Here is a 17,301-nt window from a genome sequence, read left to right as displayed (position 1 = left end):
CTAGTCACTGTCTACTGGTCTGCAAAAATTTGCTTTCAGTGATGGAGCTCATGATAATAAGTGTGATTTGAAGGGAAGGAGGGGTGTTTCCAAGAAAAATAATTTCAAGGTATGATTTTCTTCCAATGTAAGCTACAACTTGTTAACATTTTCCAGTATATGTTTCTTGCATGTTGTAGTATACTATACTCAATAGGGGATTATCTCTCTGTATTGTAGTAAGTTTGGATAAGGTTTAGGTGGCTTCTTCAAATATGTGATCCTAGTGGAGTGTCACTCTTGGATAAGCATCATCTGTAGCTTTGTGAGGGTGTGTCATGAGTGTTTTCCTCAGAGCAAACGAGGTGATGTCTGTGGGCTATATCAGTTTTTCTAGTGTGTTTTGGATAGCTGATGGTTTGTGGAAGGAGATGTGTTGGTCTGTGGATTTTCTGCATATGGTAGTTTGACAGTTGCTATTTTTTGTGTTGACCTTGGTGTCTAGAAAGTTGATGCTGATGTAAGTTTTCCAGAGAGAGTTTGCTGGACAATTCTGGTTGCTGAATTTGTGGTAGAAATCAATAAGGGAATCAAAGTTTTCCGTACAGATGTTATTTATGTACCTTAGAGTATCCTAGGAACACATGTTGGTTTGGTAGGAAGATTAATTTTGTACTCGAGGTGTCTCCTCAAGAGCCTGATATCCTGGCGCTTGGATACAAGTACCTAGTTGCTTCTGTAATTTTGTGAGGATGAAATTGTTGTGGATGAAGATGAAATAGGTGGGCTTGACTATTAAATTATTAAATATCAATAGATTGGCGTATATAAGATGCCAGTTAGAAGGCTGATATCACTCAGGCATTGGGTCAGGCATAATGCTTCCCTGGTGTAGCATTGAATGGTAATACTAAAGATGGTGCCAGTAAAAAGATAGTTTATGAAGCAGTGATCATGGAGGAAGCATGTTTGTCTGGAGAAAGTTGTTTTCACAAAATATTTAAAGATGGTGTCTGTAGATCCTCATAGCTCTTCAGTGAAAGTCTCCTTTGGTTTCCTTCTGCAAGAATCTAAAAGAGCATCTTAAGGTGGCAGGAGTTAACACAATTTTTTCCTTCTTCATTAGGAAGAAATATAAACTCTATGGTGAAAAGAGCAGATGTCTTTTTTGAGTTCCTTCTCATATAAAAGCATAAGAAAATCATCTGCTAGCATCACTGATATTATCCTAACTTCTCCTTTATCACTTGTTTAATAACTAATTGATGACTGGATTTTAAAAACTATGTAGACTCTTAAAAACCCCAGTTGTATCTTCCAAAAAATTGTTTCTGAAAGAATTGTTATTGCAGGCCAATGTAAAATTGATTTAGGAATGCCCGGCTCATTATAATGTGAGATTATTTTCATGGTTATTTTAGAGGTGATGGTGGCTATTTTACCTTCATTTTGTTTTCAGAAAAGTTGAGACACACTTACGGGAACAATTCCTCTAATTGGACTACAGACCACAATGCTCCCAGTGTTTCCGAGCATAAAAGTAAGCATTGAGAAAGAAGATATATGGGGAGCTATTCAAGGTTGGGGTATTTCTCCATGGCTTCCTGGTGGGTGATGTTGGTATGCAGGTGCTGTCATCATCATTTCTCAGATGTCTCATTGTCGGCGAAGGAATTGCCATTGCACTATTTGGGTCCAGTGCTAAATGATATCAGCTTGTTTTGATAGTAATTTGTTGCATGGTGGTTTGGTGAGTTTTAGTTTCCTTTAATTTGTTGGAGCACATAATTTTGTCTGGTTCAGCCAAACTCTTTGAGAGGTAGAGTTTATCATCTTCTTAGATTAGGCAGATCTAAACAGGATACTCTGTTACGTATCCAGAATAAAATTAGACCTTTTTCTACAGACAGATGACCTACAAGATGGATCTGTGTCATTCTCCCGTGTTCTTTAAAGATTTAGCCATACTTCAACTCACTTGCTTTTGTGTCTGGACCACCTCCCTACTGAATTTTACAGGGCTGCAGACCTAATACACCTGCACTGCCATTGCAATAAGCACTATCATAGGAATTAAGAAAATGTTTTCCACAAAGTGAACTTGTCAGGCACATAAACTCTACCTACCAAAGAGACAGTAAATCCCAAAGTGTAGATAAACTGATGAGTCAAAGTCCAGATGGAGGAAAACCTACTTGGAGGTAGGAAGGACTAGAAATAGGCAAACTTTAAATGAGTAAGTATACGAAGGTGACACTTGGCTTAAATGGAACCCCCAGAGGACCGTAAGAAAGAAAGTGCCTACAAACTGTAGCGTGGCTTTATGAAAAAGAGGTTTTGGTATGGAACGCAAGCTGAGACATGGGAAGTGCTGTAAGATGTTCCTAACCAAGGGTTCAGAAACGCATCTGTAGCAGACTGGCTGCATGTGGGGAGATGGGGAGGCTCTGAGCTGGTTTCACCAGCAGCCATGTGCCAGCACATCTCTGCCGTTTCTTTACCCCATTCCTTTCAAAAAACTGTGAACTAGAGGTGCCTCTTTTGGACAGTGCAAGTCAACACCTTTTACGCTCATTTTAGCCTGGCCTGAGTGAGGAGGGAGCGAGACAGGGAGGAGTTGACAGGCCCTGAGGGCAAAGGGGCCAGGGGATGACTGATGGGACCCACTCGAGGTGCACGCTGATCCCAGGTACCTGGGAATTCAGAGGAAAAAGGACCTTCCAGATGCAACTAGGGGCTCAGAGAGGCCTCAGCTGACGGCGCTGCCTGGGTGTGGTACAAACTTGAGTGGGGAAAGGGTGAGGAGGGGGCAGGAGCCGGTGGAGGCAGGTCTGCCTGCGCTGCTCATTCATGGAGGAGGGGAGGAGCAGCGGCGACCGCGACCGCCAGGCGACCTGCCCGGCGGGGGGGGCAGGGACTCCAAGGGCAGGGGCGGGACAGACCCGGCCCGACCCGGGCCGGCAGGGGCCGGTCGGTGCTCGGGGAGGGGAGGCGAGGAGGGGGCGGCGGTGATGTGTGTGGCGACGGCGGGCGGGAGCAGGAGGAGGGCGGCAGGGGCGCGCCGCCCGGGGCTGATTGGCCGCCTAGTTTATAAGAGGTGCCTGGCCGGGGTTGTGGGGTTGTTTGCCGGCCCTGGGGAGCTCCGTGAAGTCGTTTGTGGAGCCGTCGGAGCGGAGCGGAGCTGCCATGCGGCGCGCCAGCCGAGACTACACCAAGTACTTGCGCGGCTCGGAGGAGCTGGGCAGCGGCGCCGCCCACGAGAGCGCCCCGCCACCGCCGCCGCCGCCGCCGCTGCCGGCACACCCGCACCCGCCGCCCGCCTCCCGCTCCCTCCTGGCCGCCCTCGTCCTCCTGGGGTTAGGGCAGGTGGTCTGCAGCGTCGCCCTCTTCCTCTACTTCCGAGCTCAGGTAAGCGGCGCCTCCGCCGGCGCCCACGGGCGGCGGCAGGAGAGGGTGCGGGGGCCGGCGCGGGCGCTTCGCGCCGTGGGAAGTGCGACCGCCTCGCACCTTTCGGAAGAGGGGAAGGCCCTCGTGTCTGTGCTATTGAAGCGATTAATTAAAAACCAACCAAACAAACCAAACTCGGAGAACATATTTATCTGCTTCTGAAATTGGTCCAGCTTTGAGGGAGGTCGGGCTGAGGGATTGCCAGTGCCCTGCCCCGCCTGTGGTGTCCCCTGGTCACTGGAGATGCTCAGCCCGAGGTGTTCTAGATAGTGCTGTGGGTTTTGGATGCGTGTTGGGGTACAGGGATTCTCAGCGGATATGAGGGGTGCCCGACTCGGGAAACAGCTTAATATTGATCCTTCACTTGAAGTCTTGCAGGGCTTTGGTTTTTAATGATTCGACTTTTCCACTGGAGAGGAGTTTGACAAGGTTGAGGTCTTTGGCTGCCTGAATGTTTCATCAGTAGGAGAAGTGTCTTTAAAGAAAGAAAAGGCCACCCACGCAACACCTCTTGGGATGGTTTGTCTCTCAGGCTGCAGAGGGGCACCGCGGAGGAGCGGGATCAGTGCGCTCGCGGACATCGGCCAGAGGTGCCCGCTGCAGCTCAGGAGCTTTTTCTGGGATTCTGGGAATCTGGGAGAGGGCTGCCCCTTACCTGCCAGGCCGCAAGCCCGACGGGGGATGCTTCAGAAGAGGCAGCGATGCGTGCAGAAAGGAGCACGGGGAGGTCTCGCTGTGGGGGGAGATAAGGTGATGAGCGGTTAGGGTTTCGGAGAGAAGAGGAGCCTGCTTCTTGGAAATAGCTCGGCTGCCTGGATTCTCTCGCTGCTGCATCTCTTACCCGCAAGGCTGAGCCCTTTCAGAGGAAGTGGGGAGCTGCCAGCTAGTTACTTCTCAGGGCTAGGTGTTAGATTTCTGCTTGGCTTTATTGTCGGATGCTAATTAGTTCTGTTAGTGTGGGTCTTACTGCCTTCATGGAAGTGGCACTTCTGTTGCGAGTACTTTTCATTTGAAGTCAGCAGAGAGTGGAAACCTGTTTCTTTCAGTTTACTTTCTAGGTAGAGGTGCTTGATCTTGATGTAGCAGGCTGGATTTCTTAACAAAGTGCACTCTGAAAACAAATGTTGCACCACTTAAACAGATAAATGACTATCAAATATACAGTAGCACTGCTGATCATTTGTTAGGCAGACCATTTCTTATTTTCTCATCAACAATGGCTTTGTGTTTTCCATTTTTACAAAAATAAAATGGAACAGCAATACAGTACTTAGTTAATCATAACCTGTATACTTCAGAAGAGTGACATTTAATTTCTGGGACTCATTGTAAAATCTTAAAGCTGTTTGTTTGCTTCACAGTTAAATAAATAAATGCGTATTTCAACTTCTGACAGGGAGTGTTTTTCACTTCGGATGTTCATGAACTTGAAAAGACATTCTTGTCAAAACATTGTTCAGAGATGCACAGTTGTACATTGATTAGTGTCCTAGAGAACCATTGCAATCAAAACAACTAATCAAAGTTATTAAGGCCCTTATTAAAGACGCTTTTTGATAAATGCATGCCAGTGCTTCACATGTGCCTAACAAAGGCTAAAAAGGAGTATTTCTCTTCTGCTTCCTTGATTTAAAAAATTGCATCATCCAGCAATAATTCTGCATTTGGCAGCTTAATTCTCTTGCTGGTTTCTTGTTCCTGCAGATTTGGAGTAATACTGTTCAATAGAGTCCTTTGTGAACTTGAATTACCAAAACATCTAAAAGAGGTGATCTAGCTCAATGTAGGCTTGACTGAAGTTGTTGCCTGAAAACTTTGTAATGGAGAAAATAGATTAATAGGTATACCTTTGAAGTAAGTATGTAATTCACAATAATAAGATATAATAATCCATAGTTGTTCACCATTTCTAATTATGAAATAGGATAGATGAAAAAATATAGTAGGCCCCGCAAAACGTAATTCTGATTTCACACTCTTAGAGATTGATTTATTTATACTGGACATGATTGGACCTCTTTCTTTTGAAAAGATTTCTGTCATGTTTGGTTGAATTAAGCTATCTCAATTTGGCCTTTTCAATGCAAATTTCAGCTATCTGAATTTGTGCTTTAATAAGAGAACTTACATTTTTTGGTTTATTTTGTTAAAATGCTGAGAAGTTAGTAGTAGAAGCTGTACATCAAAAGATTTGAATAGTTTGATTGGTGAATTAGCCAAATGTGAATTAGAAAGATTTGACTGTTTAGGCTGATATTAAGAAATTATACATTTTGTGAGCTCTCTAAAACCCTACCTAAGAGTCTGAATAAACTCTGACTCAGTTTTACCATACACATTTTGTCTGTATTTGCATAAAATCATTTGGGCTGGATCATGACACAATATAAGCTGAGACAATAGTTGAGGTTTTGGTTTTTCCTTAGTTTTGTTTATTTTGTGGTTTGAGCGTTTGGAATTTCATAAGACACATAATGAAGACTGACACTAGGTTTTCACGGGTAAACACATGTTTGTGGACAAGAAATAATGCAGTGCAATGCTAGTGAGACAATGAGCTGGTATGTTGAAAAAGAAAGAAAAAAAGCAAAAAATTGAATTTTACCCGTATTCTCATAATAGTGTTCTGAAATGTAAAAACACTAGGATGTTCTGACTTTGCTTTTTGGTCCATCCTGTGCAGTGTACTGAATCCAAGAAATTAAACAATATCAGATTTTATTGGTCTGGAGCATTTATTTTGCTTATACTTTATGAGGAATATTTGCTCATTATCTGTAAAAATGCCATGAAAATTTAGTTAGAATGCTATGAAAATTTAGTTAAATACTCAGAGCAGCTGGAAATCATCACTCAATAGAGACTCATGCACAGCACAAGGTAAGAGAGCAAAGTGTTTTATTTAACTTCCACTGGTAAATGCTGAAGTATATCTCCAAAGGATTAGCTTTTAAGCTTTTATTTCTGACCCATTTTCTTAGTGCACTTATATCATAAAAGTAGGAATTTCATCTAACACTGACTGAACTGGAGGACATTGGAACAAACTAGAAGTTCTCAAATTTAAATGTGGGGGCTGGATGTCTAACTCCCATAGTTAAACATAGAACTCCAAGAGTATACATTTTTCCCATTTAAAAAAAGGCTAGAAGTCAGATTTTTATTGTCATTTCATTCTGATTTCGTTCTGTATGTTTTTAGACAATTATCTTTCAAGACTTCAAGTTCTGTGAGCATTATAGAGCAGTGGCTAACAGAAAAAACAGCTTGATTGTGATTATTAGCATTTTTTTGGAAGCCTAGAGGAACCCCCTTTTGGTGCTTAAGAAAGATCATGGAGTGCAAAGGGATATTTGACAGTCTGGAAAGTGGCTTAAGTTTTGAAAATAACTACAGGTATAAATGTTAAAGGAATAGCATTAGTGTGTTTAGTGTGATATTGTAACATCACATAATTGATGCAAAATTGAATAGTAAAGGTGGCTGGTACGTATTGTATCTTTTAAAGCCAGACTGAATCTTTTTACAGAAGAAAATTGGTTCTTAATTCTGTAGTTTCATTTGACCTCACCCACTATGCTGGAGTTCATTTTATCTGCCCTGAATCAGGTGAAAAGAGTACAGAAATGCAACTAGAATTATGAGAGGTGATGAAAATCAAGTGGCAATGAACAGTCTGGTCTGACTTCAAGGTCAGACACAATGGATAGAAAAAAATTATCTAGACACTCCTCTCTTTAAATAGTTTAATTCCTCTAGGGCATTTGGGGTACTTCACATGTTATAAAGCTTTTTCCATTATTTTTGTTTTCATCTGGATGTTTCTTCCAAGTATTAGATCTTTAGGACTTTATGCTGAAGGTCTCTGCCCTGCAAGTTAGCAAAGTGCTTCCTGTAGATCATTCTGGTATTTCATAATCATTTTCTTGTTCTTTAGAAGTTCTTCTCAAAACATGTCCTTGAAAGTTTTTCTGTGCATCTCTTTGTGCCCACAATTTTGATCTCAGTGCTTGGTAATGCTTGTATGCTGCCATGGCAGTTCAGAACACATTCTTTGTAAAGATACAAGATGCAGAGTTTCCGAGAATGCTTTTTCAGACAAGAGAGTTAATTTTCGTAGTTAAATGAGGTGAAGACTGTGTATTCTTTGAAAAAGTTAAGGGCAACAGATAGGTTAGTCCCAAGATCAGAGTTTCACCTTATCAAACAGTAAATCTCTAGAGACTTGTACTTTTTGTCAGGATGGGCTGTACAGCTCTAAATTGCTGAAGATGTCAGTTACAGTGTTTCCATTGAACTTTCAGTCTTTTACCTCTCGGTGCAGAGATGCTGGCTTTGCTTTCTGTCTTAGGCCTTCAGCAGATAAACTATAATCTGAGCAAGTGACTCTGTACAATCTGCCGTTACTATTCTGGCACAGTGTTGTGTGACACATTTGATGTGATTGTTGGTGGGTGATAGCTATAAGTCTATGGTGGCATGATTTGTCATGGTAGATGCTCAGGTCTTTACAAATGGCATGATATTTAGGCTGTAAAACCTAGTTTTCTTGTCTGCTTTTGTGCTTTGCATGTTTTCATAAATCCAAAATTGGGACGGTAGTCTGACTAGTAGAATTACTGATAAAAATTAGTATCTATTGGCAGTTATTTTCTGTAGCTTTCTGTCTTCTATCCTGTGATCTGTGTGGAGGGGAAAAGGCTCAGGTGCCCAGATCCTGGTGGGGACCCTAATTCCCTCAGATCTCTAACAATGCCAACATGAGAGGTTACATCTGAAATAATGGGTCCTATTTTGAGTCTCTCAGTACCATATCAGAGGCATATCAACAAACTGGAAAGAGTCCAGCAGAAGACCACAGTGATAGTTTCTCCATAAAAGAATGGAGAACTGTATTCTTTGAACCTAACAAAGAATGGACTAAAGTGAGGGAAGCTAATCACTGTTTTTAGCTGCCTAAAGACAGGCTCTTCAGAAGTGCTCAGCAAAAACAAGAGGCACAATCATAAATTGCAGCAAGGAGAACTGTAGCTAGGCATCAGACCCAGAGGTTTTTACACACTAGAAGCAGTGAAGTTTTAGGATAGTTTGCCCAGAGAGGTTGAAAGTCTCCATTGATGGAAATTCCCCAAAGCTTGTCTAGACAAGGCCTTAACCCACCTGACCTAAATTACAAGTTGATCCTGCTTCAAGCAGGAGACTGGACTCCAAAGGTATCTTCCAACCCAAGTCATTCTGCATTAACTGCCTTCTAGCAGCTGTTGGTAAACATTTTGTGCTTCTTATTTATTTATTTATTTTAGTTTACAGTTGATTTTCTGAGTTCTGAATACTAGTGGAACATACTGTGAGAGATGCTTTTAGGTTGCAGTGTTACAGGTGTTTAAAGCTAGTACTGCCTTCCTGCTATTTCATTCCTATGCCTATCCCTGTACTGGCTCTGATGCTTGTCTGATGCCTGGAGTCAGTTGTTTTTGAGGTGCTAATATTTCAGGAAATTAGGTCAGCAAAATTTCATCCCTGTTTATTAATTTAGAAGAGGAGACTGAAATTCAGGAATTAAAATCTGTGGTGAAGGCGGTGAGAGCACAGAGGTGCTGGTTTAGATCTGCTTAAGCAGTTAATGAATCTGCACTGCACTAGCTGACTTCAGAAGGTATTAGTGTAGTTTTTAGCACTTAATTCATAGAGCTGCAATGGCTGTACACAGATTTTCTTTTGGGCTTAGCTGTGTCAGGCCATGACAGGAGGATGTTACTGCCTCTAAGCCATTCTGTAACTTATTGCTACCCCTTTGCTCAAAGCTGTAGCATATTCTGATCTTCAGATGAACCTTTTATGACCTGTTTCATTCCAAAGCTGCAGGGGTGACTAGGACAGATAAATGGGGTCACAGGGGCTGTCTTTGGTCTGAATGAATGAGGCAAACACCTTCCATCTGGAGATTTCAGCAGAAGAATGGCAGCATTTGGTGCTGCTGTCTGTGCAACAAATGTTTCTCTGCTGTATGTGCCTGTTGGATGGCTGCCTGGCTGGCATAGACTTAAATTCAGCTCTGTAATCCTAACCTTATGCTTTTTGACTTGGTTATTTTTTGGGGTTAGGGAGTCGAATTTATGTTCCTGTGAACAAGTGATATAACATGTTTGATTCACTGTGGCTGCTCTGTGTTCTACAAAACTTCCTTTTGATGTTCTGTTTTGTTCAGCACAATGTTAAAGGAAACTGAACACATGACAGGCACTATCCATAAAGTCTTGGTATTCCTGCATTGGGATTACAAATAATGTATTACCTTTTGAAATTCTTGGGCAAAATTGTTTCTTCCACCTAATCAGAAAGGTAAATGTTCTTTAACAGGCCAGCTGATACAGTTAGAGAACTTAGACAAGAGTTTAGGGGCATAAACCCTATTTCAAGCCTGAAGTAAAAGTCGAATAAGTACAACTTTAGAACAACTGTTGAGAGTCTTAGACCGTCTCTGAAAGGTAGTGGTTAATATCTCTTAACTGTAAAGGATATGGAGTATACGAAGAGAGGGTGAAATGGTTTAACTAGTATTTATGCAATTAAACTCTGCTAAGGTACAGTCCTAATTCTTGGAATATCCTTCCAATTTATCTAACTGATAGAATTCAGGGGTTTAAAGCATACTTGTTTCAGTCATTAAGACTGCTAAAAATGTCTTGCAGATACTCTAAGCTAATCAGTCTTGGTCCATTGAAGCAAAGGTGTTTTGCAATGCAGTTTAATCATCTTTTGGTCTTTCTAACTTTTGCTTTCTTAGTGACTGTTTCACGTAGCAATACCTCTTACGACTGTCATGGCTTTATCCTAGCCAGCAGCTAAACCCCATGCAGCCACTCGCTCACTCCCCTGGTGGGGCTGGGGAGAGAATTGGAAGAGTAAAAGTGAGAAAACTCCTGGGTGGAGATAAAGAAAGTTTAACAGGTAAAGCAAAAGCTGCACACACAAGGAAAGCAGAAAAAGGAATCCATTCACCACTTCCCATAGACAGGCAGGTGTTCAGCCATCTCCAGAAAAGCAGGGCTCCATCACACGAAACGATGACTTGGGAAGACAAATGCCCTCACTCCAAATGTCATCCCCTTCTTTCTTATTACCCCGGCTTTATATGCTATAAACTGTTTGGTCAGTTGGGGTCAGCTGTTCCAGACTGTCCACTCCCAGCTCCATGTGCACTCCCAGTCCAGTGACTGGTGGCGTATAGTGAGAGTCAGAAAAGACCATGACTCTGTGTCAGCACTGCTCAGCAGTAACAAAAACATCTGGTATCAACACTGTTTTCAGCACAAATCCAAAACACAACCCTGTACCAGCTACTGTGAAGAAAATTAACTCCCTCCCAGCCACAATCAGTACACCCACAAAAGAGTTTCTGTGATAGCTGGCTGATAGCTTCAGTGATATATTTTCAGAGAAAACTTCTGTTTCTCCTCTTGAAAATGATACACTAGGTGTTGTACATACTTCCCCCAAGTTTCTCTACTTGCCATTTTATAAACAATAGCTCTTAGAGGTAGGATGACTTTGTTTCCTGTTAAAATAACTGTGATATTGCACTGAGTGGTTGAAAAATTGAATTCAGGATAATTGATTTTACTGTAAGAGTGGGGTTTATCTTTAACTTTTGAAAGTCGGGTATCCTGTCTCACGTTTGTTGAATTAAATAAACCTCAATGTTGGGAACTTCTTCTCTCTTCGTTGTTTATGAAGAAAATTTAGATAATAAACTTAGCCAGGTGCCAAACTTTTAGATGGTTGAAAAGTGTCCCTGACACTTAGAACTGTGGTTGTGCTTATGTTTTTGTTTCAGATGGACCCTACTAGAATTTCAAAAGAACATGCACACTGTGTCAGAACACTTTTTGGTCATCAAGAAAGTACAGATTTACATGATGCATCCTTTGAAAGTCAAGAAATGAAGTTAATGCCAGAATCATGTAGAAATATGAAACAGGCTCTCCAAAGGGCTGTGCAGAAGGTAAGTGGCACAGACTTTGTGTTCCTTTCTTTCATAGTCCTGTTGAACTTCTTCCAACATCTATATTCGGACGTAAGTTCTGTAAATTGTTTTCTGGTGTTCAAATAACACCTGATGTTTCATCCAAGATCATATTCACTACTCATGAATCTGGTAGTGGCTAACCAATTCTGTATTCAAACATGTTTTATTTCTCTTATTTTTTTTTAAGAAAGGAAGACTTGAAGTTTTACTAAGAAAACTGATTGCAGTTAGTTGGTTAGCCGTTCTGACTTTTGGATGGGCCTGAATGGTAGTCATTTATGCAATATTTGTATAGATTTGCCAACACTTTGGATGCGCATAAAAACCAAGTTACACACTTTTTTTCAAAGCAGTCTTCCTGTCTGTTTCTGACAAGACTCTCCTAAGTCAAGATCATCAGCAAGCAAAATATTCTCTGAAGGACAAAGAACACAGCATTTGCTTGTGTTTGCTCATTTCTTACTCTTTCTGCAGCCCCAAATGAGAGATAATATTCCCTATTTTTTTTCCTCCCTTTGCCAGTTCGCTGTTCTATACAGATTGTTCTTACACTGGCAGAAGACCTACTTGCCATAGCATGATAACTGAGCAGTCTTACGATTAACACGAATAACAGAAGTGGTCAGCTGAAGAAGTCAGCCCTAATGAGGAAGACTAGACAAGTGGGATATATGTCACAATCCTCTCTTTCTGCAGTTACTGCCTTTGATCTCTTTTTGTGTTCATGATGGTGTTTAGAGTTTAATTATGGGCTGTTTAACAGATGAATGTCTGCTGTGGATTGATTTTCCTGGCTTATCAGGTCCATTACAACTTTACTACTTCACATCTGCATAAAACTGGCAGTTTTTGATTAAGGGTACTACATTAGATTTGAGCTGAACTCACATACACTTCAGAGTGAACTCTACTTGAGTGCTAATGTAATGTTTGCTTTTAACAGAGAACCCTGAGTGACAGATCTTTTTGAGAACAAAACACAAAGAAACATAGGAGCCCATGTCTTGTCCGTTTTGCTAGCCATCTCCTTCAAAAGCTTGAGGGGCAGACAAAGGGTTAAGTCTGTGGAATTAGTTCTTTCCTCCTGCTACACCTACATCTGTGCTGTGTGCTGGTACTGGATGCTTTTTCATGTGACTCCCATGACAGAGTAAGGAGCCTGTTACTGTAAGTCAATGGGAAGCCCTGTATTCTGGTCATTTACTGCTGGTTACTCAACAAAGGCATTGGCTTTAGTTGAGGCTGCATATCCTGCCAGTCTGGATGGGAGTTAAATGCTGCAATGTCCGTGGCCAGGATAAATAGTGAGTAGGGATAACTTTTCTGGCTGTTGACCATTAGTTTGAGAACAATAAAATTTCCTTTGCCAAAGTAGACTCTGAATTTCCTTTGAGTGTAACAGAACATATTAAGCAGCTGCACCAGTGTTCTAAGATGCTTTGTCATCTTATATCAATGATAGAGAAAAAAATAGATAGGAAAATGATTGCCTGAGGCTATGTTTGCATCTTTTCGGTATATCAGAGAAGTGAAAGTAACAGTGTCAAGACAGAATTATACTTTATCATGATCTGTAAACTCTGCCTTTCATTCGCCCTGCTGCAATGAAGAGCAGAGATGCAGCCAAAGCTTACTTGCAGTTGTGCTAGTCTTTTGTATGTGGGAATGCAGCAAATGTGACTTTAGGATTCTTGTTGTCTGTGCTTTCTTCACTTTCCTGAAGGAGAATTTAACCTGTGTGTGTTTTAAGAACCAGTATCCCTATTTGAACTGGCAGCATGTTCAGTGGCTAAAATGGAACACTTTAAAATACCATTTATCTTTTGTGATTTTTAAAATATATTGTCTTTTGCAAATCAAGCTGTTCAGGAAATGAAAATAGACAACTTACTTTTGCTCAGGTTTATGGTTTGGTTACAGCTTCTAGCTTACTGCACCGGTTCTCATCTATTTTCTTTGCACACCTGTAGACCTAGTACTTAAATCTAAAGCAGGGTTTGATGTTGAAAACGAAAGTGCTCTTAGGAAAGCCAGTGTAGTAGGGCTGCAAGGTCAGGTCTAGAAATATTTGTCTCCTGAAAAAATAATAATTGAAGATTTTTCTTTTAATCAAAATCTAATGACCAATTCCTTAACATATTCCAGATAAAAATTCTGCTTAAGGAGCAGCTTACTAAGTAGAAAGCACATTTTCAATACTGCATATAAACTTTCAAACAGACAAATAGTATACTTTCTTAGCCTGTCTGTTTGCTTAATTTTTTTTCCATGCAACCCTAAAAACCTTTTGGCAGTCCAGATGCACTAACCACAGTCCTTATGAAGTCTGTTATGAGCATGAAGTAGAAAGGACTACAAACATATCTTTGGTCAATCCATAAGTAACTTTTCTTGGCAATACTCCCAGCTTCTAGCAGCTTGGGGATTTCAAGCATATGCTAGTCTACCCACATGGCAACAGAGTGCTTTGCTAGACCTCCAGGGCGGCACTTATAAAGATATCTATATACTTAGCAGACATTTAAAGTGCACATAGTTATGGACCAAGTAAAGGTTTCACAAGTGATTACTGTAAGTTATTAAAATTTCACTGTTTCCATCCTACAATCTTACATGCCTTTTTTTTTTCTGCAAGCAATAGACTACTCATTTGGGTAGAGGTTGTGTTGCTGGTCTCCAAACTGTAGTCTGATGAGTATTGGTTCATGTACTTTCTATTTCACTTCCTTCCTGATTAACATTCTTCATATTGCTGAATTTCCGGCAAGAGAATCAGATGCTTCTTCCTGGTACTTAGCTGTACTTAAAGCACTTGGGTAGTAAAAGAAAAAAGTGCATAAAGAAGCTTTAAGATCACAGATGAAAAAGCACATGAATGTCCAAAGGACTTCTTGTTGGCCTCAAAAGGCTCCTTATAGCTGCTCAAAGTAGATACTGAGATATTGTAAAAGCCAAAGGAGATGAAAAACCTTTTACAAATATCATATGTTCGAGTGTAGCCTTGTCTCTGCATCCTCAACATTGGATATAATTGTATAGCAAGAGTTATTTTTGCTTTGAACATGCCGAGATGCTAAGGGTAAAACCTGCAACCTGCTGTGGATTAGAAAAAGACTAGTTCCCAACTTTCCAGACACTTAAAGCATGATTTTTAGCTTTAAAATGTGAACATTTCAGAGCTTCTTAATGGCATCTTAAAATTTTTGGTTGAAGGGAAGACATGTTTTTCATTTTTGTGACTAACTGCTTGTCTGTTGTTTAAACAGTGACTGTATGAAGGAGGCTGGAATGTGGGAAGCAGGTCAGCAGAGCTGATTTGGTTGACGGTGGGCAAATTACACAAAGGTGTACAAGAGTAGCTTATCATAAGACTAACAGAGTGGTGTGACTTTTGTGTACAGTTTTGCTAAAAATAACTGAACAGCTTGGTATCACAGTTCTGTGGACAGCAGCCTTAGGAGAAGTTGCTGGTAATATTTTGTCAGTAGTTCTTGTGCTCTTATAGCAGTTTCTTAGTCACAGGTTCTGTTGAGCTGTTTCTACTTCCTTAATGGGAGTCTACATTGTGATTAAGTATGAGATGCTTAAAGACGTTCAGGTGCTAAAAAATGCAGTTGATACTTCAAAAATTTGAAGACTCATAGCTCTTAATTCCTTGCAGTATGAATACCAGGGGACTTTTAATAATCCCATTAAGGGACTATCTTTAGACATCTGGATTTCTTTAGATACTCAGTGAAAATTTCCTTCAGGGTCAGAAAGAAGTACGTGGTAAAATGCTTTTCTAAGGTAGTTTGTGTATCAGCACCTCAGAACTGTAGAAACATGAAATAAAAAATCAAGAGATGTTGAACTACTTACTCTTCAGGAGGAAACTCACAACTCCATATCTGTTTTCTAGGGACTAGTTAATTTGTTTCATCTCCCTTTTGGAAGTCTGGGCAACATAACAGAAAGGAATATCAAAATTTTATGAGGCTGGCCAGAATCAAGTAAAGAACTTGACACTAGTCCAGAGCTTAGAGAACTGATGGAGGATTTCTGTTTTCAGGCCACAGTCTTGCCACTTCTAATCCAGTGACAAGCACGCAGAAGAGTCAGAGAACATAAGCCAGCCTCCAACTCTTCTCAATGTGTTAGTGGTGAGCTCATGCTTATAATTTCCTTTTTGATGTAATGATACCTTCATTCCTAATTGCATACTAGTATAGCTTCAAGAGGAGTACAGGAGAGTGTTCCTGTCAGAGAGACATGCTCCTAGGAAACAGGAAAGTAGGTTTGAGACCATCAGGACAAGGAGACTTGTGGACCCCAGTCTACCTGAGTAGCTGTTCTGCTTACTAAGTGGTGATGCTGCAGAGAAACAGCACCACCAACAGTTAGAAAGCTCAGACCGCATTTCATGAGGGTCAGAGCCTTTCCACAAGGAAGATGAGCTGGATCAGGCTGCAGGATCTCTCACTGCTTGAGCTAGAGCATCTTTGGAAATGTGCAGGAGCAGAACTCTATGCTCCTAGGAAAAATTTAAGTTAAGAGTAGAATAGCAATTGACCAGTTCAGGGATTTCAAAGGCTGAGCAGCTACCAACCATGGGATTTTTTTTTTTTTGGTACCAATTTAGATAATAGGAGATTAAAGTGTACACAGTTCTTTTTGGATATGCCCAGTAGACTCTCCAGGCAAGAACATTATCACATGCCCCAGAAGGAAAGGATATGAAAGCAAACTTGACATTTGAGAAGTTTCCATTAAGAAAGCAAAAAAACAAAGAAGTTTCCCCTTCAAAGGAAAGGGTTGGGGATAGGTGTGTTGTAGTAATCTCCGAGTGTGGTCTTTCGCCCAGGCTCTTCTTACCTTATGTCCTGTTCTCTTCAGAGTCTTTTGCCATCTTTCACAGTACCTGGTACTTGCAATTTCTTGTCACCTTCCTATTTTCTACTTAAGTGTGGTTAGCGGCTGATGGTGGTGTGCAGCTCCTAGAATTAAACCTCATTTTCATGCTTCTAGAACTGACATTGAAGTAGGAAGATCAGAGAATTAAAGTGAATATAAGTAGGGGAGGTGGATACGAGTTTTACTTCTGAAGTTGTGATTCTGCTGCATCTCTTCTTGTCTCTACTGCAAAAAGCATCTTCGTGATTCTTATCTACAAAATCAGCATATCTCTGCTGAAGTATTATGCTTTGATAGTCATAATACAACTTCCATACTGCTGTGGCTTTTCGTTTTGGTTTAACATTTAAATACCTACTGAAAGGGGAAAGTGAGAGTAATAAATGCGCTGGCTAAGGCATTATAGACTTCACTGTGGTTGCAAAATTACATAAAAGCAGGACTTCAGGTGTTTTTAAAGCAGGATTTCAAATTCTAAAACACTGCAGTGATTGAGAGCACAGTGTAACATTGCTGATCTGGCCAAATCTGAGACATATTGCATATACATGGATTGAATCAGGCAAACAACAGTATGCGTTATATAAAGATGAAACAAGGACCACTCTTAGGTTTCAAAGAGGACATGACTTGCTATCATCAGCAAAATGTTCCTTTTTACTGAAAATCTTCTTGATGGCTCCATGGTATAAGGTATTGTGAATAACAAAGATATTATCCCTGTTTTTTCGAAAACATATGGAGAGTCATGGAGAAAAAGGGGACCGAACTGAGGATTGAACTTAATATTACCAAGACTCAGTCCATGCTTGTAAGAAGAAGAGGCTGCTTAGATTTTTGAAAACTGCTGTTTGTATCTTTTTCTCAAGAGGAAGACAGGTGTGGATTACTTAAACCAAAGCTTTTTGTAGTGCCTGATGTCTGCAATTTGTGCTGTTCTTGGGTTTGTGTAA

At 40.8% G+C, this 17,301-nt stretch overlaps 1 protein-coding gene across 2 annotated transcripts in view; it reads left to right on the top strand.

Moving 5' to 3' along the window:
• The window catches only part of TNFSF11 (TNF superfamily member 11), a 79,788-nt gene that overhangs the window by 51,989 nt on the left and 10,498 nt on the right, over positions 1–17,301 (top strand). Inside the window, exons 1-2 of one of the 2 annotated variants that reach the window (XM_032679408.1) lie at positions 3,166–3,387; positions 11,264–11,431. In XM_032679408.1, the coding sequence (XP_032535299.1) occupies positions 3,166–3,387; positions 11,264–11,431 (390 nt within the window). Of the gene's footprint in view, positions 1–3,165; positions 3,388–11,263; positions 11,432–17,301 lie in introns of those variants that run through there. The other variant, XM_032679409.1, reaches the window with a different exon arrangement.

This window comes from Chiroxiphia lanceolata, chromosome 2 (assembly GCF_009829145.1).
Source record: "Chiroxiphia lanceolata isolate bChiLan1 chromosome 2, bChiLan1.pri, whole genome shotgun sequence".
NCBI lineage: Eukaryota > Metazoa > Chordata > Aves > Passeriformes > Pipridae > Chiroxiphia > Chiroxiphia lanceolata.
This window is presented reverse-complemented; position numbering and strand designations above follow the sequence as displayed.